This window comes from Thermobia domestica, chromosome 2 (assembly GCF_964235325.1).
Source record: "Thermobia domestica chromosome 2, izTheDome1.hap1.1, whole genome shotgun sequence".
Taxonomy (NCBI): Eukaryota; Metazoa; Arthropoda; class Insecta; order Zygentoma; family Lepismatidae; genus Thermobia; species Thermobia domestica.
Genome location: NC_137455.1, coordinates 134,950,098 through 134,974,442, shown reverse-complemented (window position 1 = coordinate 134,974,442; position 24,345 = coordinate 134,950,098). Strand labels below are relative to the sequence as shown.

At 34.5% G+C, this 24,345-nt stretch overlaps 1 protein-coding gene across 1 annotated transcript in view; it reads right to left on the bottom strand.

Moving 5' to 3' along the window:
- LOC145675670 (NBAS subunit of NRZ tethering complex-like) overlaps positions 1–24,345 on the bottom strand; it is a 163,537-nt gene that overhangs the window by 70,164 nt on the left and 69,028 nt on the right. The window contains exons 18-23 of the mRNA XM_081746258.1: positions 21,399–21,603; positions 19,809–19,940; positions 16,092–16,241; positions 9,490–9,647; positions 8,113–8,298; positions 2,902–3,004 (exon numbers count right to left, since the gene is read on the bottom strand). Of these exons, the coding sequence (XP_081602384.1) occupies positions 2,902–3,004; positions 8,113–8,298; positions 9,490–9,647; positions 16,092–16,241; positions 19,809–19,940; positions 21,399–21,603 (934 nt within the window). The remainder of the gene's footprint in view (positions 1–2,901; positions 3,005–8,112; positions 8,299–9,489; positions 9,648–16,091; positions 16,242–19,808; positions 19,941–21,398; positions 21,604–24,345) is intronic.

The window sequence follows — 24,345 nt, the reverse complement described above, 5'->3', positions numbered from 1 at the left end:
ATTTTTATGTTTTGTTAGTTTTTTTAATTATTATTATTCTCTCGTCTTTTATTTTCCTATCATCTTTTCTTTTCTTCTATTCTTAATTCCTTCTTTACTACATATAATGCACTTTTTTTTAAAAACTTGGTCATGGATTTTTTTATTTGTTTCATGTGTATTTTTTTTATGTTTATTTTATTTTCGTCATTATTACTAGCCTTATGAATCAGTGTATTTTACTTGAAGTGTTTAACTTAGAAATATTTATTTTCAAATTGCATTAGCAGTTACATAGTGTCTTTTTGAACTTTTTTTTCCTTTCAATATTTTGTAAACTGTTACAACTACATGGTTAATAATAATCTATTTTTGAATTTTACACTGTATTCTTATCCTGTATGGTATACCTTTTCTATATGCATGTTAATTATGTTTTTTTTTTTTTAACTATTGTTATTTTTGTATTTCCCAGTTTGTAACAGATACTGCATGCTTTTATGTTATTTTTCTGAACTAATATTTTATCCATTTAATCTATTTTTGTTTATAATCAGTTGTATGTTGTGAATTCTATTTGCATGTGATGGGGGCGCGGTGGCTCAGTGGTAGAGCGTTCACCTCTGGTGCTTGGGGTCCCGGGTTCGATCCCAGTCCCCGCCAAGTGAACTTTGTGGTGGACAAACACCGTGCTCGTGGGTTTTCTCGGGGTTCTCCCGTTTCCTCCCACTTTGTTCATTCCACCATTTCACTCACCTTTCATCATCACCGTCTCCTTTAGCCTAATTTAAACGGGACGTAAAACTCAAAGATTTCATTTCATTTTTTCTATTTGCATGTGCCCTATGCTTGTAAAAATTTTTTTTTCTTTAGGGCACCTGTGGCTGTAATGCTGTTTGCTTCCAATAAACATATTTCAAACATTATTATTATTATTATTATTATTATTATTATTATTATTATTATTATTATTATTATTATTATTATTACTATTAAGTATTCCGCTATTCACAGATCCTGAAACTATTTTTTCGGACCTGGAAATGATTCTTCCATATTTCTCGATCTTCAACTTCCTCTGTGACTCTCAATAGTTTTTCCAAATCATCAGTTAGTTGTTTTCTTCTTCCTGCTCCTGTTTCCTTCCATTTTTTCCTCTATGGCGGTATGAAGAAGAAAATTTCTTCCGCAAGATGTGTCCAATCCAATTGGACTTCCTACGAAGGATGCTGGCTAAAAACATCCTTTTCTCTCCTATTAATTTTAAAACATCAACGTTTGTTAGTCTCTCTGTCCACATTATCTTCTCCATCTTCCTCCAACTCCCCATTTCGAAGCTCTCTAAATATTTCTTCTCTAACTTCCATAATGTCCAAGTATCTGACCCATACAGTCCAATACTCTATATATAGCACTTAAGCAGCGTCTTCCTTAATTCAATATTAAGCCTGCTAGTTAAGAGAGATCTTTTCTTGTTGAATGCATTTTTGGCTATGGCATGACCTGAACTCTTTGGTGCAGTAAGCGTCTCTCGTCAAAATACTTCCCAGATATTTCAATTGATCTACCTCTTCAAGGTCTTTGTTTCACTCTGGCCTACAGGGGTGCGTTTCCACGGGATTTTCTCATGACTTTTGATTTTGCAACATTCATTTCCATTCCATATTGTTTCCCAGTGTCAAGTATTTTGTCCATCATTTCTTGTAGTCCTTCTCCGGTTCTAGCTATAATAAAGATATCATCTGCATACCTGATTTTGTTAATGATCTCCTCTCCAATCTTAGAATCTCCAATTCCCACTAATAGTTTCTTCATTAAACGTTCACTGTAAATGTTTAACAATTGGAGTGACATACTACATCCTTGCCTCACTTCTCTTCCAATCTCCACATTATTGGTTTCTCCTTAATTCAAGCGCAACTTCACTCGTTGTCCTATGTACAGGTTGCGAATGAGTCGTCTGTCTTTCCAGTTGACACCGATTTCTTTACGTATTTTTAGAAGTTTGGTCCAACTGACCCGGTCGAAAGCCCTTTACCAGTCGATGAAGCACAAACAAAACTCTTTCTTTACGTCAAGAACTCGTTCTGCTATAATTTTCACCAACCTAATAGCATCTCTGGTGCCTTTCTCTTTTCGGAATCTAGATTGATTTTTTTCCAACATTTCTTCTATCTTACTTTCCAGCCGCCTGTTCGGTATGCGCGCAATAATCTTCCCAATGTGGGAAATAAGACTAATGGTTCTGCGATCACTGCACTTCTTTTCTGGCTTTTTCTTGATTAATGCTGCCATTGTAGATGTCCTAATTGCTCGAGCAAATCTGTTGGTGTCGTCGTCTCCAATGGCCTTCTCCCTTCGCATGCTTTGTACTACTTCACTTTTCAATATACTGGGTCCTATTTCTTTATCATCCAACTCCTCCTCTGCTTCGATCACAATATCTTTGGAGTGATTCTTCTGATCATATAGATCTTTTATATATTTCTTCCAGATCCTAAAGATTCTTTGATGGTCATTGACTACATGACCTTGTTGATCTGCGATTCCAAACGTGCATATACTTTAGTTAGCTCTCCCTCCTAATTTCTGTGTTTTCTGATACATCAGATCAACCATAGCTTCCTTTATTAACTGTTCCATTCAACACAAAGCTTCCCACAGCTGGAGCTTCAAAACTACGCGATTTAAAGCAAAGTGATAGTCACAAACACTTAGAAATCTCTTTCAGTAAAATCTTGATTACGTCACGGAGAATCCTGTGTAAACAATAGAGTAGAATATTTTAAAAGTATATATTGGTTTTCAGTGAACTTATAGATAACACTTAGAAGAAAGAATTATCGCTAAAATGTTGCAAGACAGCTTTTATTAATAATATTTTCAAATAATAATAATAATAAATAATACAAATCAACTTACCTCAAAGCATAGTTCTGAACCAACACAGTTAAACACTCTGGATTGAAGATCTAACATATCGTTCAACAGTAAATTCCATTCTGCTTCTGAAGGAGGAGGAGTCCTTTAAAAAGCAATCAAGAACAAAGGTTTTATATTCTATGAACACTTAATTTGAGACTCAACTTCTAATTTTCGCCTAGGGAATTGCTACCATTCTGACTATACAAATCATCAAAACTTCTTACATGGAATATTTAAACTGGTGTAAGTTCCTTACTTCTTTATGAAACAAGGTACTACTTTTCCTCTTGGTTTCTCAACAATTAGTTTTATTTCTGTCAAATATAACATAAAGTAAATCTTCGTTTTAAGCCCAGAAATCTGAATTGAACGTGGCCCAAAGCCTAAAACAATATTTTATTCGAAAGAAAATAGTTTCGAAAACTTACCTTCCTGTATGACACGTTACTTTACTTTAACGACTTTTGAAGACTAAATGTTATGGATGTATTCTATAAAATACTTGGATATGCATGAAGATGGAATGCAGTTGTACTTAGCGCACCTCTAATGTTCTTTGCTGTTGGGACATATGTTTCTTTTAGTCATGCCAATGGATGTTTGGTGACAACTGAAGGAAGCTTGGTTAACTCTAGAGGAGTACAATGGCCTAGAACAGAGGCCTTATTTTCTCGAAGTTCGAATAAAAGCCACATGCAGATCATATTGTTTTCATATCTTTTGGAAACTATTTTAGTACTTCGTTGAACTAAAGTTATTTATACCCATTTCTTGCTTTATGTATGTTTTTATCTAATTAAAACATTGTAGATACGATCCAGCTTCTTGAATCAGAGAGAAATTCTATAAGTTTTAAAAGGGTCTTTTCTAGCCAACTGAACTCTACTGAGAGTTACCAAGTGTCCTCCAGGTGTCCACTAAAATGCTGAAATCAAAAGCAAATACTATGAAAGGAAAGCTAAGGACAATAATCACCCAACTTCAAGCCTATCTAAGCATCATAGAGAATACGACAATAATGCTCAGTCTATAAAAGTATAAAGAAGTCAGTCTCTCACAAAGAAGAAATCTGAAAACTTTTTCATTCGTCCTTATTTTAAATTCGGACTCCGAGACTTGGACAAAAGTTGGCTTAACATCACAAACGGACACACCAAATATTCTCCAATGCACTTATACAACTAAGAATGCACGGAAAACAAAAGAAAAGTACTACTTCACAAACAAAGAGCATTCATGTAGTTTAGCCTTTCGTCATTTCCAATTATCGAATATTTCCGCTGAACATGACAATACGATACCTGTTGCCAATAACACTTCTTCCCCGTATAAGAAAGAACGAAAGAAAAAGACATCCAGAACCAAGAAAACGAAGATCATTCTTCGAGATGTGTTGAAAGTTTTCTGAAGAATTTCTAATAACTACCTTCAACAACTATGTATTATTAGGAAAAAGGTATAAGCAAAGACACCGACACGTAGAAGCGACTAAGGGCCAATCCTGATTTGTGTATTAGTGCTGTGTGAGGGAGAAACTTAATATTACTGTGAAAAACGAGATTTGCCACAACCTTCAAACGGACGAACGGCTTGTATCTTTCTTTATGGATATTCAAATCTTATGCGCCTCACCAAGATTTTAATAAACTGTTTTTATCTCTAATAAACTGTAAATGTCCTCTCGCTTTCGAAGAGGTTGATGGAACGGGTACATCTACTTGTTTGTTAAGGCATGTTAGCATGCTGTCTCTTATCAGCGCACACATACGACGCCAATACACACTGTCACTGTAAAGCTAGACCTATTGCTTCTTACTTAGAAATGAAATGAAATGAAATCTTTAAGTTTTACGTCCCATGATTATGCCGGCTAGGCTAAAGGAGACGGTGATGATGAGAAATGAATGAAAAGGTGCAATGAAGAAAGTGGGAGGAAACGAGAGAACCCCGAGGAAACCCACGCACGCGGTGTTTGTCCACCACAAAGCTCACTTGGCGCGAGCTGGGATCGAATCAAGGACCCCAGGTACCAGAGATGAACGCTCTACCACTGCTTCATATTTAGATTATTTACTTACAACGGTAATAGCAGGATAACGCAATACTAGAAATTAAAAATTTTAAGCTGCTTAGAGTATCATTAAATACTATTCGACTAAGTTAATTTGTTTCACACTCACTTTTGCAGTATGTGCAAGGAATTCACCACAGGATAAATATTCAGAGTTATCCTCCCAACAGAATAAAGATATCCTCTGACTTCAAGATTGGTTCGATGCCCGCGGTGGCTCAGTGGTAGAGCGTTCACCTCTGGTGCATGGGGTCCCTGGTTCGATCCCAGCTCGCGTCAAGTTAACTTTGTGGTGGACAAACACTGTGTGCGTAGTTTTCCTCGGGTTCTCCCGTTTCGTCCCATTTTCTTCACTCTACCATTTTCATTCATTTCTCATCATCACCGCCTCCTTTAGCTTAGCCGGCATAAGCGTGGAACGTAAAACTCAAAAATTTAAAGGTGGGTCCGAAGAGGAAAGACGTACTATTTGACAGCAGTGAACACGGAATGCGTCGGCGGGAAATTGGAAGTGTTAGGGCCAACTAGCTCCACGGTTCCTCATCTTCGGAATAATGGTGCTGCGATGTATTCGTTCACGGTCCGTCGACGCTTCCGTATATGTCAGAATGTGTGAAATGTCTTGCGCACCCACTGCACATTGTTAAAATATGCATTTTTGAATGATATTTGGTGATCTACTTTACGCTGTTCTAGACTACCAATCCACAGTTTCTCGTCTTCGAATTAACTCGTGTTGAAATGTATGTTTCCCATTCTTTTGGACAGCTCTACCTCTGAAACTATGTACTTTTCTTCACAAGTCCATGTGGACTGTTCTTCCTATTTTGGTGTAAAGAATCACCTCTTAAAGTTTGTCAGTATAGTTCATTAACACAACAGTATATATACCCTGTTCGTTAGTTAGCTTGTATTATTATAATTAATTACTACAGAACTTGTTAGTTGTCTCTAGAAAACGTTTCATTAACAAGAGAGAATGATCATATATTCTATATAACAGCGTTTCTTAAGATATGGTTCGTCGACTACAAGTGCTCTTCGAGGTCCCTCCTTGTGGTCCTTTTAGACTGAACATTTGCCGAAAAAAGAAAGAGAAATAAAATTCAAGTGAATTGTTATCACACATTACAATTGAGAATTTCAAATGCGAATAGATTATAGAAATTAAATAATAAATATTATACAAAATCTACGAGTTTACATAGATACCAAAAAACCAAGCCACTTGCCGTAACGGCCCGATTTGTGGGCGTGAGCCGCTCCACGCCATCTGTTAACGACTGGTGGAACTACGTCCAGCCTAGCGACGAACGCGTGGTTACTGCGCCACGTCATCCAATCGCTAACCGGCGTATCAGGAGCTTTTTAGACCTATTTAAATAGATACATTGTCAAGTATTCCTGACAGTCTTAAATTATACAAATATATATATATAAATTTAACAGAATTTCAATGAATAGTTTACATAAAATAATGAGAAATTTGGTTCCTAAGAAACAAAAATAGAGTTGTCCATAGAACATTCAGACTAATAGAAGTGGCTCTCACTTTAAAACCATTTTTGAGGGACGCTGCTACATAAACATCTACTTGACAATCCTAGCAACCTTATTATAAAAGTCTCTTCTTGAACACACTATGTTACAATAAGTAAGGTTTCTCTAATTATTTTGTAATTTGTTGGTTAAATAACCACTGATCAGGCGTCTTGGTTAGGTGCCTCTCAATGACCAGGCGTCTTAGAGAGGAAAAGGAGCTCAATGACCATGCGTTTTAGAGAGTTGATAGTTTGATCAACCGGGCGAGATTGATGTCTTCTGTGGTGTACTCTTCTCTTTTATACCAAAATATAGCTGACGGCTTGCCTCTGTGTCACTTGTCGAATGTTGGCGATGGTGGACGAGGTCTTCTTCGTTGCTATCGTCTGTAGAGTGTTTAGTTACTTCAAGCACGTGGTGTAGAAACACATGGTTACATCCAGCATAGTGTGAAGACACGTGGAACCTTACAATATTCAGTTTTTTTTTAAAACACTTTTATGTAGCGTGTTAGCAACATTTTACATGCTTGAGAAACTATAATCAGCAATAGTCTCACGAAGTGTAGTTCTCCGATAAGAAAAGCAATGTTGCTGAAACTGAATATTTTACTTCGAACATGGTTTCCATATTTTATATGTTAATTGCATTTACTCACCTTGAGTATTTAAACGAACCACTATCAGCCTTTCGGGAATTTCCACTGGAAGGTTAACGCATCAGTCGCCCTGAGAAACCACTCTCTTAAATTTCAGTGCATGTACGTATTCCAAATGAATAATGTCGACTGATCTCTTCAGCAGAACATTGTGTGCCCCGAAAACTTTATCCTAGGATTGGATTATAGTATAATGGTCATTTAACTGTGATATACTGTGAATTCAGAAGTCAATAGCACCTTAAGACATATTGTGCATTGCGAGATAATTCTTATCTACAACAGCATCTTCGCCAGGAGATAATTCCTTGGAACTACTGCCGCCCTTGCCAATAGTGTGGAAAAGTATGCAAAGTGAAAACGTGAAATATAATAAGTGAATCACGATAAAGAGGACATTTCGTAGAAAGACGTTAAATATATTTTTTATTATTATTATTTTGATGTTGTGGTCTGTAAGTTATATGGCTTTTTTTTTTCTTTTTTTTTTTTTAGTGGAATTGCCAATAAATCTTCGTTGTCTAGGTAATTTTTTTCTTTGTATGATTCGAGGTATTCCGTAGTCGTATTATACTGCATGTATACATTTTCGGCATTTCGAACCCAAGGTAAGAAACAGTGGAAATTTAGCCACAATTATAGGTCGTCCTCCACAGGCTCAAACCCAGGACCAGTTCGAAACCAATCGGTTAGAATTAATGTCACCAAATACAGGGACTAGAAGCAAGTTTATAAATAATCGGTTATAACACTCAGGGCCAAAAATATTCATTGACTGATTTATTCATCGTTATGAACTTTCATTTAACAATTACAAATTCAAATGAGGAATTAAAATTGTACTTGACAAGTATAACATGTGTGTAATACGTGAATTATCGCGAATCGTGGAAAATAAACATACCTCAAATTTTATAGCCTATTCATTTAGCCTTACCTTTTAACCATATTGCGTGCAAGATGTTGTAAAAGTTGAGAAACCTTTTCAGAATTTTTTTCAATATCTCGTATAAAAAACAACGGTTTTGGAATTTGATTTCTCTCCAATATTTCTGCAGCTTTCAAATGGGATTCCAATTTATCAACTAAATCATGCAGTTGCGTTGTAACTTCGCTTTCTTCCCTGAAAAAATAAATAAATAAAAAAAGTAATATCAAATATACAGCTGCCTTATCACACTAAAGAGATAAATCTGCAATGATATGTACACAATTAAATATTCTGCCTTGTGATTCTTACAATCTCAAATTGTCTAAAAATGATAAAGAACGGTTTGCCAACTGCTTTTTAAGATTTTTAAAAGTGTTTTTAATTTCATGTTCAGTCCAAAACATTCCATAAAAGAAAGAAAGAAAAATGTTACTTAAAACTCATATTACGTAACATAAAGTACCGCATGACAGAATTCTTAGGACAAATTAGGTAACTCAAATATAATGGAACATTCATAACAATCATAAAATTCTGTCCCCACAATGATCAAATAAGAACCTAGTCAAACCTGCATTGCCCCACAGCAAATACGTTTCAACCTAAAGTTATAGTCTTTAATCTACAAGAAATCACGGCAAACACAAATTCTTAAATAACTGATAATTTGATAAAATGGCGGAAATGACAGCAGAAAATGCACTCACATAGTATTAATCTAGTACGATCAAATGATAGTGACTTCTACTTTCCCATTGTACTACATTGATATTTGAATTTAGTAATTTAAAAAAAAACTGAACCGCAGATAACTCTTAACGCTAGTACTATAGCTTTATTTCAGTAATCAATTGCCTGCAGACATATGAAGTTTATTACTACTGATCTTATAACTGTGTATTGAGGGAATGTATTGGAGATTCCGTTATTAATTTCCAATACAAGAACACAATAATTACACTCATTAACGAAAAAGGATTTAATATGCATTATTGAAAAGTGCAGAATATACACGATCAAGACCAACTTGATATTAGAATATTCAAATATTTGAATATTCATGAATTACTATTTCTACACACACATATCCAGACCTATATGCAGATATCCATGAAATATTAAGTGCATTAATATTCAGAGTATGAAAAATTTTCTAATTATGTATTATCGTATATAAGACACAAGATCTAATTATTTTCTTTTTATTATTTTCAACTACTCAAAATTCTTTTAATATTAAGTGGTCAACCATCAAAATGTGAATGCGTATATAACTGGCAGAGATCGCTCAAATTCCATTATCTTATTTCTCGCATGAGGATACAGTTTATAAAATATCAATGAAGTTCAATTTAGACTGAAAAGTAAGTTTGATATTCTTACCCATATCCTCTCTCTGGTACACACTCCAGTATTTCAAAGGCAATCTCTAATTGATTTGCTTCAGGATATGTGTACAAACAATCCAATGCTAATGTTATTACATCATCCACTGATGAGACCAAAGGCCCCAACTGTTCTACCCGGAAATGTTTGAAAACCTACAATAATAAATAAATAAGTAAATAAAACGTATTTCTAAGTTTTCGGATCCATTGTTACATAATACAAAAACTCTAATGACAAGATAGAACAAATTATGTTCCCAATACTAGCATTTTGTGACGTTTACTATATCATCACACGACCTTGAACACCGAATCTTCAATACTAATTTAATTCTAAAAATGAAGCAAGTCATAATATTGAGATGTATTTTATCGTTAATGTATTAATAAGCTCCTTCGAATTTTTGTAGCTCAAAATTTTCGCAGGTTTACTATGTCCATCAACTGGATTAGTGTTTAGTAAAGGATGTGGTTATTAGTGTTGTAAATAGAAAAAAAACCGTTCGTATTTTTTCAGAAATGTACGTTTTTTTTAGAAGAAAAACATTGCCTCTCGTTTTTTTTCTAAATTTCGTTTTTTTTCAAATAGTCATTTGTAATGCATCTTACGTCTATTTCAGTACTAAATATTTTTATGTAGGTATAATCACCATAAAATGCAACATAAATTAAACGCTAGATACTGATACGCTACAAATATTTTACAGTTTACATGAATACCATACCTATTAACAATTCGGGTTTCAGCAGTTTTACTGAGAAATAAAAGTAGAAATGAAATTTTGTGTTTTCGTGAAAGCAGGCCTTTAATAACTACGAAAATAATGTCACGAACAGTATAAAATTCAAATAACTTGTCTAATGGTAAAAACTAATACTAATTTGCCATAGTATTTTTCTAAATGTCATATATAAATAATTTGTCGACTAGATATATATATGATATGCAGAGCCGGCTCTACCATACTTGCAACACGTGCATTTGCGTGGAGCGGCAAGTTTGGATGGTCCGGCAAAAATCTGTCATAAATATATTATTTAAATTAAATATTTCTTGTTGGAAACAGACTTCATGATGATGGTAGTTACATTTACTACGCTGACCTTCTATTTGAATACTACATTTATAAATTATGTTTAGATTGCATTAGTTTAAGGCCACATGGACAATGCTAAAGCAAATGGTCGAATAAATCCGAGCACAAACTGCTTGATTGTTGCCAAATGCAAGAATTCAATTCTCGAATAGTAGAGAATATATGTTCCATTTAGCAAGTTATCACAGTTTTGATATGACAACTAGTCTTGTTTTTTCTCAGAAACAAGATCCTTATCATTGAAGATAGAAACAACTTTTTTAAAAAAATGTTAACAAATATAGAAGAGAAATCAAGAAATAAAGATAAAAGAGCTAGTTGCACTGAAATTGCAAACTGATACATTGAGATTGAAGCTCGATAGTGAATTCTATAAAAAGGATTACCATCTTTCCTCTGCAGGTGTGTTTGCTTTATCTTTCACTAACATAATACCGGTAGATTAATATTTTAAAAAACAGACACAACGGGATTGCATTTTTAGTAAGTATTTAAGCCTTTCTGAGTGCGACTGCACTTACCCTCACCTTTGTTGCTCATGCTGGAGTAGCATAATTAAAATCATGACTTTTAAGATTTGTTCTTTCTAGAGAAAGAGGGAGGCGGCAAATTATGCTATTGCACGAGGCGACAAATTGACTAGGACCGGCCCTGATGATATGTATATAAAAGACATGAATATAGGATTACACAATTTGAAGTAATGCAGGGTGTTTCAAAATTAATATTAGGGTTTTGAAACTTTGTAGTATCTATTACAATTAACTTACAATTATAAATATTATATCAAATGAAAGAGCAACTCAAACAGTTTTGTACGCACGCATGTACATGCATTGTTTCTTCTGTCTGCCGTTAGAAAGAGCAAGCAGCAAAGATGTAGACTAGAGAGCAGAATGTTTTTTGTGTTTTAATAAGGACTGAATCTGTACAGTGCAACGGTCTGTGTGAAGAATATTAAGGAGACACTTGCAACTACGTCCTTATCGTTTGCAGTTGCTACAGGTCTAAAGCCTACAGACTACGGTTTACGTGCCAATTTCGCAAGTGAAATATTGCTGCATAACAATGAAGATTTTCTGGATCGTGTCGTCTTCAGTGATAAATCGACATTTCACCTAAGAGCTAATGTGCACTCATAATGTTTGTATCTGGCCGTCAGCAAATCCTCAGGAGATGGTACACTTGAAACGAGACTCCCCTAAATTGAATGTGTTTTGTACCATATGGCGGAAAGTTTATGGGCCTTTCTCGCCTATCGACTAGATGTGTGCCGTGTGACGAATGAATATCACATTGAACACTTGTAGCAAAGAGGTGCTCTTTTACTTGATGCATTGCTTATAATTGTACGTAAAATGTAATAAGTACTACGAAGACTTAAAACCCCAAAATTCATTTTGAAACACCCTGCATTTCTCACCAACAGTGTTGGAACTCAGATGTAAAAAGGAGTGAAAATTTTCCTTATAAAGTTATTGTTTACAACAACGATATTATTATTAGTCGAGACTAACAACGATATTATTATTAGTCGAGACTATAACTACAACAACAACACGAGTTAGTAGTCAAAAAAATGTAATCTAATGTATACTCGATGGCCCAGGTGGCCAAAGTGGCACACAGGGGTGCATCATTTGTTTAATCCGCTCCTGTGTGGACATTAATTAAGATATCGGGATATTATTCTTGCAAAATATGGTTGCACTATAGTTTATCATATTAATTTTTTTCTTCTGGTGTCGAATTTCCTTCTCAAATTTCACCCCAGTCAAAAATTCAAGAATTTTCTAATTTCGAATTTCCTTTACTTCTTTTTTCCCTGTAGCTTCCTTCAGGCCCGTAGCCAGCCCAATAATTTAGAGGGGGCCCGGTAGAAGTTAGGGGGGGGGCGACACAATAATATTATACTTCATCACCATATTATAGTTCATTTGCAAGCCTACCGTGAAATTTTATGGGGGCCAGCCAAAATTTAGGGGGGGCCCGGCCCACTCTTTCCCCCCCGTGGATACGGGCCAGGCTTCCTTCCTTGTAGAAAGACCTCCTTAAGACTTGCCAGGTAGATACCTCGGATGGATACCTAACTGTTGACATTAATTGGACGGGCCTGCGCGCAGTGTTGCCAATTAGGGAAATTAAAATTTTCCTAAGTTTGGGCAAAAAATTAGAAATTTTTGTTTATAAATCCGTACCTATACGTCCGAGTGCAAGTCAACTTACGCCAATCGAACATTTGTCCTTACTTAACAAATGCAAATACAGATTGTTACAATGGGTTAATTAGGGAACGCACGAAAAATTCGTATTTAGGTTTTAACACTTAATTTTTCTAGTTTTTTCCTTACTTTTCTGTTTACCGTAATATATTTTTGGTAATTAGAAGTTTTGTTCCTTAAATATCGTCATAATACTTGTAGGATATATTAGTGGTGCACCAATGTTTAATTTAAGATAGTTTGCATCTGTCTGGTCGCAGTGTTACCAGCTACAGAAAATTTTAATTCCAGATTTTAGGGGAAATTTTGGAAAAAATATCTGTTTTGTCTCTATTATTTCCCTCTTGTTGGCTATATCGGACCAAACGTACCAGTATCTGGAAGTCTCGTCTTTGCTCTACACAACGCACTATGGAAAGTTTCAATAGGATAATTAGAGGAAGTACAGTTGAGGTTTACAGTACACCTTGTTCTCTAATTGGGAAGATGACTGTGATTTTTTAAAGGTAGAATGAGATATTTTTTATTGACATGCTTACTTTATTAGATATCGTCACAATACTCGTAGGAGGGATATATTAGAGGGATACCAAAGCTTATTTTAAGATAGTTTGTGTGTGTCTGATAGTAAGTAGTGTTGCGAGCTACAGAAAATTTTAATTCCAGATTTTAGGGGCAAATTTTGGAAAAAAAATTCCCTTTTTTATTTCTATTATTTCCTGCTTGTTGGCTACATTCGAACAAACGTACCAGTATCTAACAGCCCCATCCTTAGAATACATAGTGCACCATAAAAAGTTTCACTAGAATAATTAGAGAAAGTACAGTTGAGGTTTATAATAAACCATGTTCTGTAAATGGTAAGAAACTGGTGAATTTCTGAGGTAGAATGATATTTTTTAAAAATGTTCTTGCTTACTTTGTTAGATATCGCCATGATACTTGTAGGATATATTTTTGGAGTACTGAGGTTTATTTTTAGATAGTTTTCGTCTGTCTGATGGCAGTGTTTCCAGGCAAAACAATTAATTCCCGCTTTTAGGTGAAAAATTTGGAAAATTTCCCTTTTCCCCTCTATTATTACCTTCTTACTGGCTACATTGAAACAAACGTACCACTACCTGAAAGCTTCCTCTTTGCCCTACAGAACGCACCATAAAAAGTTTCAATAGGATAATTAGAGAAGCTGTAACCCCGGCATATTTGATTTTTGCTTGTGAGGCGTAAAAAGTGTCAAAATTTCATGTGATGATAGAATTTTTTCTTTCCCTCTTTGGATGCAAGCAAGCGACTTCAGGATTTCACTGTACCTTGTCAACACACCAAAGATTTTTTAGGTGACTTGAACCCATATAGCAGCAGTGGTACTAGATACAAAAAATTTTGAAATTCGGTTAGGGAATTTTTTGTAAATTTTCACCCCTAAATTTCCCTCAATAATTTCCCAACCATTGGCAACACTGTAATGCAACTTATACCAAAAAATAACCACATCCATTTTCTAAAAAACAAGGACTTAACCATATCAATCGAATGAATGGTTTTTGAGCAATAAGTCACTAACTGGAAATGTAGGAAAACGCCAAAAATGACCTGGGGCCGAAAGGAATAATCACACAATTTTGCTAGTATATATGTACAAAGAAACAAAAAAATTTGTAAGTTACGAGGGCTTCGACTCAAGTTCTGTTGATTGTTTCAATAATCTGCAACGTAAATCAATAAATAATAGTTGCCAGAAAAAAAACAGAGATTTGAAAAAAAAAACATGAAAAAGAACGATGTTTTTTATTGAAAAAAAACTTCACAGAAAAAAAAACCGTTTTTTTACAACACTAGTGGTTATGATTAAATTGATACAACATAAAGATACCTTCTATACTTTTTTCTATACACATTATTAACCTACATCATTTCCAAAGAATTTAACTAGCCAATGATAATAAACGTCCGAATATATATATATATATATATATATATATATATATATATATATACAAAATATCCACATACGAATTTAAAATTTCGAATTGCTTGCAAAATGAAATTACGATAGAAAGCACAGAACTCGTGATACCCAAACATATAATAGAGGAAAATTTTGCACAACATACTCAGTATTTTTCGAATACTGTCATTGGTTGCTCATAGGGTGTCCTAGTAGTAGTTCAGTTCTATACATGTAGGATGCAGAATGTTTGAGTTATACTATCGAATAGCGCCGGAATAGCGCGCTTTCGATCACTGAAAAACTTCACCTTTATCTTACAGACAATATCCCTGATATAGTTCCATCGAAAGAAATTACACAGCTATAACAGAGAATGAGCTATAGTATTGGACCACATCGTACGATGCAAACTTACACTAAACAAACTCAAACATGCTGCACTAAGTACGGAGATGCCATCATCATGAAAAATAATGTTGGGAATGTCCCAGATTTGTAAAATTAGAAATTTTTGTAACATATTCTGGTATATAATGCCTGTAATGGTTGGTTCAGAAAAGGAGGTCCCACTATTCTACTATTGGGCCACACCGAACATTAATCTTAGGACTATCTCTTCTATTCACGGGAATTATCGGAATTCTATATTCTACAGTTGTAGGTATTATCTTTCCCACAAACATGAAGCATTGATCCATTGGTAAAACAGATTCATAAAAGAAGTTCGGAATCTGCTTCAATGGAAATAAACATGTCTGTGGTTATGGTTTGTCATTTGTCTTACTGTTCTGAACTTTCTCTGCACACGTGTAACAGACCTTAGCTTTGTAAGCAACAAGACACACGTTGCTTTTATCAGTACAGACGCCAGTTCTGTTTATTAGCGCCATTATTCGCGGGAATCCCAAAATTAGCACAGCAATGCTAAACTTATTTGCCAGTTAGTCTTCCCACAACAAAGAAGATGTAATACGGTTTTTATTCTACTAGGAGAGGAAGTTGCACACACTATTTGTAAACATGTGTATATTACCGGTAGGTGTTACAAAAATTTCGAAATAGCTTATTAATACATCTGTAAATATTCTCAATTCAAAATATACAACAGACATGAAAAAAAAAAAAAGACTTAATTAAAGTAAAATACTTTGATCTCCTTAAATTACATTTAACCACCAACGTAGAACATTTTTATGCTGCGTCTCTACTAAGGTCGAAGCAAAACTATACGAATAAAGATGAGAAATACTAAACCATTAGGATAAAATAAGATTGTACAGTTATTACTCCCAGAAGTGAAAATACAAGCAGCGAAGTACTAACTTACCTTCAACGGAAGTCGCAGACTTTCCTTACTCAAATGCACCAGATAATCTCGAAGTAAAGTCTTCTTGCTGCCTGGTTTATTCTTTTCACACCGAGTTAGGAATGGAAGCAAAAACCGTTTTAGGTTTTCCACAAACGTATCCTCCGAACTCTGTGAAAGATGACAGTACAATTGAAGTACGTATGCTAAGCTTTATTACAGTCTACAACTCATATCAACAGCCATACTACTTAATTCATGAAATAGATCTTCTACTATTATAATTATATTAAATTTATAGTATTGGTTGGATTGGAGCTTAGTATCCCTTTCAGCACTACGGTTATATGAGACGTGGATCTAGTTAAACGTAGGATCCAAACTACATTAGCTCCTGCCGGGAAACGAATTCAGGTCTCCTGCGCCGAAGACGTGTACGCTAACCATATAGGCCAAGAGAGAACTCAATATATATATATATATATATATATATATATATTCAAATTGGTAATTTTAATTTTTTAATCATAATCTTTTCCAAATTATCTGTATATTTCAAGTAAATAAACCACAAAAAAATACTCATTTTGTTTTTCTCTGTATGTTACGGATTTACGAAACAATCTTCAATCTTGGAATTTTCGATACCTTAACATACGGCATCATCAAGACACGTGTTTTAAAAAAGGTGGGCTTTGTGAAGATAGAATAAATGAGAATTAATTATACGGAAAGTAAATATGTATATTGATATACTATAATTATAAATACAAGCATCTTGGAGCTTCGGTTATGGGTTTCTCCATTGGAAAATTAGAAGAGTGATATAACTGTTGCATATAACACAATAATGTACAGTAAGGTGGGTACTTGTAAGACAATTCTTCAAGCGGGTTTCATTAAAAATGTACATCAAGAAGATTTTCAAATTTTAGCATGCAAACATTTTCTTAAATATAAAATTCAGTTTTATGTTTCACCATATTTAGACAACCCTGTCTACCACGTCCTAACGCTTAGACTGTATTAACACAACTAAACAGTTTCCTTTTTTGACGTTTAACAAGTTTCTACAATTATATTATAATATTTAATCAGAAAATTCATTTAGTGAATACATACGTAACCTGTAATTAAATTTGAGAGATCCTATTGAAAATGAAAATTAATTTTTAAAAAATGAAAGCAGCCATACTCATTTGTGTAAATATAATGTATGAACATTTCTCAGCAATCTCCCATGTACTGGTAAGTAAATTGTTATTCTACTATTAATTAATACAGTTAACAATATAAGTTTCATTCTTTCTAATGTAAATGCTAGATTATCTGCACGATTACAATAATAATTATTACACTAAAATGATTATTCATTAATTTTTTCAATGTTTATTTCCAAATTTAGGTACAAATTGCATATTAGAGAACAGAGCTTGGGACCAGACTGATGCAAAGGCAGAGCTGGGACTTACTTCATTAGAAACCATACACATTTGTCTATAAGAATCACCTACTACTCTAAAAATCGGTAACCACAAGTGTGTCACATTTTCGTACTTAAGATTATATCATATCATGTGTGGATAAAGTATGGCAATATAGCACAAACAAGTTACTGAACTTAATATGTTGACAATTATATTATAGACCTTTCATATAATTTCATGAGCTGTTTATACCCTCATACACTGCGTAGCATTAATGGAATATCTAGAAACTTGCTGCCTAGGAGGGGTTCTTTCAGTCACGGAAAAAGAGAGAAAATGGCACCGTTTCAAGTCTAGCGATGAATGTTCCATGACTTTCCAACACCGCCTAACCAACAATTGCGTCACTGTGTTTGCCATGTGATAACGAGTGTTGTCTTGCAAGACGTAAAGTGATGTATTCCTTAGGAAGTACTAACTGGACACAGATGATTTTCCAGAAAACTGATAGTACGTTACACTGACAGTTTCACTTGTAGACAATGCATGACTAATAATGATCCCCTCTTGGCAGTACGCCATTATGATCATCCGGAATCCTACTACTACCCTACTGGAATCCGAGGTGGCATCGAATGACACTTTACTTTGGACTATCTGCCCGTCAATAGGTCTACTCAATCGCAACAATACGGCGGAAATATTCGTTTCTTGAAAGGTACCTGCCCAGATGGAGACTAATCATGGCCACGACGTACCGATGACGTATCTACACTTTCGTGAAGTGATGGGGTACCCAATGTGCCGCAATGTTCTTCATGTCCCCTTCAGAGTAAGCTACATAGTTTGATGATGAAGCCCAACATCTGTCGATACAGATACCATTTAGTGATGATCGTTTTCAAGGCGACCTTGCATTACCACCACCTGCTCCTATGTAACGAACGGACGACCTCTATGGGGCTTAATCTTCTGACTCCTTCCAGCCTGCTCCCTTTATACAACCGTCCGATGCAGTACCGTGTCATTTCTACGTACTTCCTGCAATCCTTCGTAATACTAACTTGTATTTTTGTCATGGGCGACTTGATTTTTGTCTAAAAATACTGTTCAAAAAAAAAAAAATAAATAAAAGTTGATTTATTTGATACCCCGAGTTGATTTATTGATTTGTAACCTTATATTTCCCTTCCTTATGCTCGAAGCATCGTCTGAGGAACAGGCCCTGAAGAAAAATATCAAGATTCTATTCAAATATTTGCCAACTTGTCTTATTTCCTTATATTTGAGGATATTTCTAGTTTCTAACACTAAAACTGCAAAACTTCTTCTTACTATTTGCACACTGTAATGAAAATTGTATTTATAGGACATTATGTGAAAAAATATATATATGTTAAATGTCACTGTAAAAGTTGCAATTCTTCTATTTACGTCACTATGAATCATAGTAGCAAGTACCTGATATGGATGACTCATGAAAAATTACTCAGAAGAAAATTATTTATTTGATCGAGATTTTAAAGCAAATTTTCGTGCATTTCCTAGAATAATAATGTAATTCCAGCTTTTATTTAAAGAATCTTGTTCAACATTTAATTCTAGCTTAAGTAATCTCCTCTTCAGTAATTTTTCATCCAACAATTTCATTTCAGGAACTGGCTACTATGATTCATGGTGATGTAGATGGAAGAATTGTTACTTTTACAGTGTCGGATAACATATTTTTTCACACAATGATCTGTAAATACTATTTTCATTATAGTGTGTAAATAGTAAGAATTATTGCAGTTGAAGTTTTAAAAATTAGAAGTATTGTCAAATACAAGGGAGACAACTTGGCAAGTATGTGAATAGAACCATGAATTTTTCTTCAGAGGGTGCTGCTTCCAGCAGAAGGAAGGGAAATATTAGGTCACAAACCAATTAACGCAATGTATGTAAAACTTTTATTTTCTACGATCAATATATGATTACGTGGAGAAAATGAGAACATTGTTCAAGCTTCGTAAACATGCTTTAGGGCATCTCACACATTGGCTACTTTAACAGAGTACCATAACTACTAGCTTTACCAATTGGTTTCGACACTGCATACTTCGACAGTAATTTTGACTACCAATCTCCAGATCCTTTTCGCGTATAATCACTTCCCGATAATGTTCCTTTTTTTTAATTTTTTTTTTTTAACATCCGACGTACATTTTTTTACGTAGGAATATTTGAGTCTTTACGAAAAAAAAAGTCTAAGTTTATAATCAACACTACACAAGAAAAGAACTAAAACCAAAAAAGTACTACTTCTACTTACTGCTGACATAAGCAGTTTGGCTTTTTCCAAATCGTTTAGTTTCTCTAGTTTTGCCAGAGTAATGTCTTCTACACGTACTTCATACACAAGGATATCCAAGGTATGGAGCTCATACATTAAGTTATCCAAACCCTGAAAAACGAATACATAGAGAAAAGAGTTAGCATACATCATTACATATTTTCTATTAAAATGGAAAGATGGTACTGCATAATGTTAAAAATATACACTTGTATAAACCTAAGTATATATATAATCAAGAAGTCGTTCTGTATATATTCCATGTCCATAGTGTGATCAAATTGCAGATAAACATAGGTAAAGTACGCAACCTTCTTAAAATCAGGTAATTTCGAAAACTTTCAAAAACTATTGCTCTAATAACATAACCAGAAAAAAGCAATAATTACTTTTAAAATTTCCAACAAACACGTTTTCTTAAGCGGTAAAGAAATCTCTAACCACCGAGTTGTTTATATCTCTAGTACGATCTGAGGTATCAAATACGATATTATGATCTTTATCAACGTAATTAAATGTGATATTTATAGCTTTTTAAAAATAATTATAAAGACTTGAAAAATGTCAAATTTTCAATTCCTTGTATGTCATATCATAAATTCGAAGTCCGTAATTACATTCTATTCCAATTTGCTTTCTTGAAGATATAATGTTATTGCGGCTTGCTTTTAAAATTGATTTTTGCGTTAAATTTTAAACCAATTAACTAGAACACTTATTCGCTTGGGATAGTAATTAACTTTTATCGAGGTATTGCAATCTATTACCATTGTTATTAATATTTTCACTGCTGTGACTAGTACAGTGACGGCAGCAGAATTCAGTGCCATCTTGCTGCCGCCATCATGTTGCCAGTGAGTTTATACAGAAGTTTTGAACGTTATTTTTAACTATATATTTTGTATGGTATGTCGTAATATAACATTTTCATTAATTATGAAATTATCTCAGCAAAAGGATGCTGGGAAAGTCTGCAGTGAAAAAGGTGAAACTTTAGAGTATTGTAGAACTATCCATAAAAACTACGATTTAAAGATTTATAAAGTAAAATAATAATATGACGTAAGAAATACTTTTATTTCCATGATATTTTGTTTCTGATATTTTAATAGTAACTAGTCATTTCTATCTTTCGAAGTTAGTTAGTTAGTTAGTTAGTCTCAGTCAGTCAGTCAGTCTCAGTCTCAGTCTCTCTCTCTCTCTCTCTCGCTCTCTCTCTCTCTCGCTCTCTCTCTCTCTCTCTCTCTCTCTCGCTCTCTCTCTCTCGTAACATTCCATGGTAAGCTTTTCTGGTTTAAAAAGTAAGTAAAATGTAACATTACAAAATAAGTGTTTTTATAGTGTGAAAATATGTATTCCATAACCGTCGTATTCCACTTAGACGACAGTTTGGAATTGAAAGGGAAATAACCACCTTGGATTTAAAGTTTAACTGATTTCCACATTACTCGTTTTCAACTGTGATTCAAAATCATTATATTATATTTTTTAAAAAAAAAAAGTGCGATTCGGAAATTACTCGTACGAAATTCATACATGCAACAGTAGGGTTTCCTTCAAAATACTTACCGTAATGTTACTTTCTCTCCCAAGCTTAACAAGTGTTAAAGCATAGTCCACCATTTTACTCCTCGTTTCAATCTGATACGCTCTTGCAATATACCATTCACAAAGCAATTCAACTGTAAGTTCTTCTGTTCTGAAAGAAGAAAGGGAGCCATCCTCTTCGTACAAGAAATTTGCTTCTTCTGAATCACTTCTGGTTACGATATGTCTGAAAAATAAACAGTAGTTTATTGATATAATGTTTAGAACACTGTGTTGAATTTAATATTATAAAAATTATATAAGGAGGAACTAAAGTATTAATGTTATTAACAATTTAATTCCTCGTTAAGGGCGGGATGAGGTGTCGCAACTAAATCGGTTCTTGTGCTTGTTGCGTCTTTTAGTGGCAAATAACAAATCTAACATTAATTTCATATGGCTGAACATTAAGTCAGTATTATTAATATTAGCGAAGGTATTCAACTAGTTATTTATACTATACTTTGTGCGTGTTTCTGTGCACTTGGTTGTTGCTCCTTAACCAACTGTTCAAAGTATTGACAGAGTTAATACTAATTTCACCAAGATGCGATCAAACAGAAGCAACTTACAGTGATAATGTAGAGACTTGAAATCAGCTGTACGACGCATCGATTAGAAATTGTACATTCTTTTATTCAGACAAGGAAGGTTGCCACCTCATGCTAACGTTTTTGCTGTGCCAATACTGAACGCATTTCTTTAATTACCGTCTCCCATTCCTTGCTTAACCAATCCCCAAGTGTGTTAAGTTTCGGATTTTTACAGAAGAATAAACAAAATTTTCAAAATCAAGTTTTCCTATTTTATTCTTGGCTCGAAGTGAAATTTTCTGAGTATACAATATTATGTTGTGTTTCTTTTAGATGTTTCGAAAGGGCTGAAGCCAGATGTTCTGTTTTAGCATCTTTAAGACGTTTTTCGATCTGTACCTTTAATTTTTTCGTCATGCCTATATAACTCTACAGGCAACTACATTTTATCCCGTAGTTTCACGAATTTTCATCAAGATAAGGTAACAGCTCTTCACCTAACTTAAGAGCTATTACACCGATCCCCGCAAAATATCAGTCAGTGCGGTGGAACTGAGCAAGACTTGGAACCATTTGGCCTTCCTATTACAAACTAAAGATACGTTGAAAAAATTTTATTCACCCTTTTATGTTCGACAACCTGAATTATTCACGATAGCTTCGATTAAATAACTTGTATTCTTCGTCCAATGATAAAGTAAGGTCTGTTCAGAAATCTAACAGACCTCATCTCATCCCAGACGAGATTAAAAGTTATCTAATCGAAACTGGACGAAGAAACAAAAAATGGTACGTTAGAACGAAACATTTCTATGGGTTGTGAAATAAAAGGTATTTTAACGTTTAATTTGTATTTTTTTTAAAATTATGTAAAATCATACATAGAAAACAAACTAATATTTTATTACATTAAAGTCATCTTTTCACATTCATACACATCATGTTTCTAACAAGAACATATCTAAAATTCTACTGCTAGTCTACAGAGCAAAGCATTACAACAAGAGTATTGTTTGATTTGTAGGGGGTTTGGTTGAGATTTTTCCCCTCTAGAATGTTTTCCTTAATTGAAGTTCAGAAACAATTTCATTTACCACCCCAACCTGCCAATTAGTATCATCATTAAGGAACATTTACCGATACAAGATTCCCTTTCTTAATTCGACATTGCAAACAAAGGTGTTGAAGTGATATTAATTCCCACAGTAACCCCCTTAGGCTAAAGGAAACGAATGAGATACTGAATAATTATGGAAGAATTAATAGAATAATAATATGGGAGGAACTGGGAGAATCTCGAGAAAATCCCACACACGATGTTGTCCACCACATTCTCGCATGGCCTGCAATCGAAGCAAAGATGAGAGCTTTATCACTGAGCACCCGTGCTCCCAACGTCAGAACATGTTAACACGAGTGTATATTTTAGAATTTGAAAGCTAAATAATTTAATATAATGCATATGACATACAATGGGTGATATCAATAAAACGGAGAAGTTACTTATTACGCCCAATTTTGAAGTAGTTACTCTCATTGGTATCAATAAAAAGAGAACTGAGCACTAGTTGTCTCGGCTGACCTCGAAGAAGCCCCGCCCTTTTGAAGTAACCACACCTCTATTCTCGAGCCGAGTAACTACTCCGCGTTTGATATCAATAAAAATCAAAGACTCTACTGTGATGCTAGTAACTTCTCCAAATTTGTGGAGCAAGCTAAATAGATGACTCCGTGCGAAATATGGCAGAGTATATGATTGTTTTGTTATATGGCAAAATTTATAAATTGCACAGAAATGTTGCAAATGGAGATTACAAAAAAACATAGGTTCGTGAAAGAAAATGTAGAGTAGTTAGCACAACATTTTTTTTTAGGAAAATCAACGGAAATTTGGGATGATGCACTACGTAATGATGAAAAGATGCGGGTTTTCTTGCTTTACGTGAGTGATCCGGGATTCCAGGTCTGAATGTCAGGGGATTCTGTTGTGGTTCAAAGTACTGTGTCTATGACTACTACAAGTGTAATGGATGCGATTATTGCGAAATCTAAAAATTGGTTGTTTCCGGAGGTGTGTGTAATATTCAAACAGCAAAGGCAGAGTGGCAAGAACAATATACATTTCCGGGTGCTATCGGAACACTTGACTATAAACACGTGGCAATAAGAAACCTAGTATTTTGGAGACGAATACGCTAATAGGAAGAGCTCCTTCGTGGCTAAGCAGATAGCGTACATGCCTTTGGCATGAGAGACCCGCGTTCGATTCCCGGCGGGAGCTCATATGGTTCGGATTCCAAGTTAATCAGTGGGTCCCGTCTCATATAGCTTTGCTACTGAAAAGGACATTAAACTCAAAATCAACTCAACTCAACGCTGATAGGAAGCGTGTATAC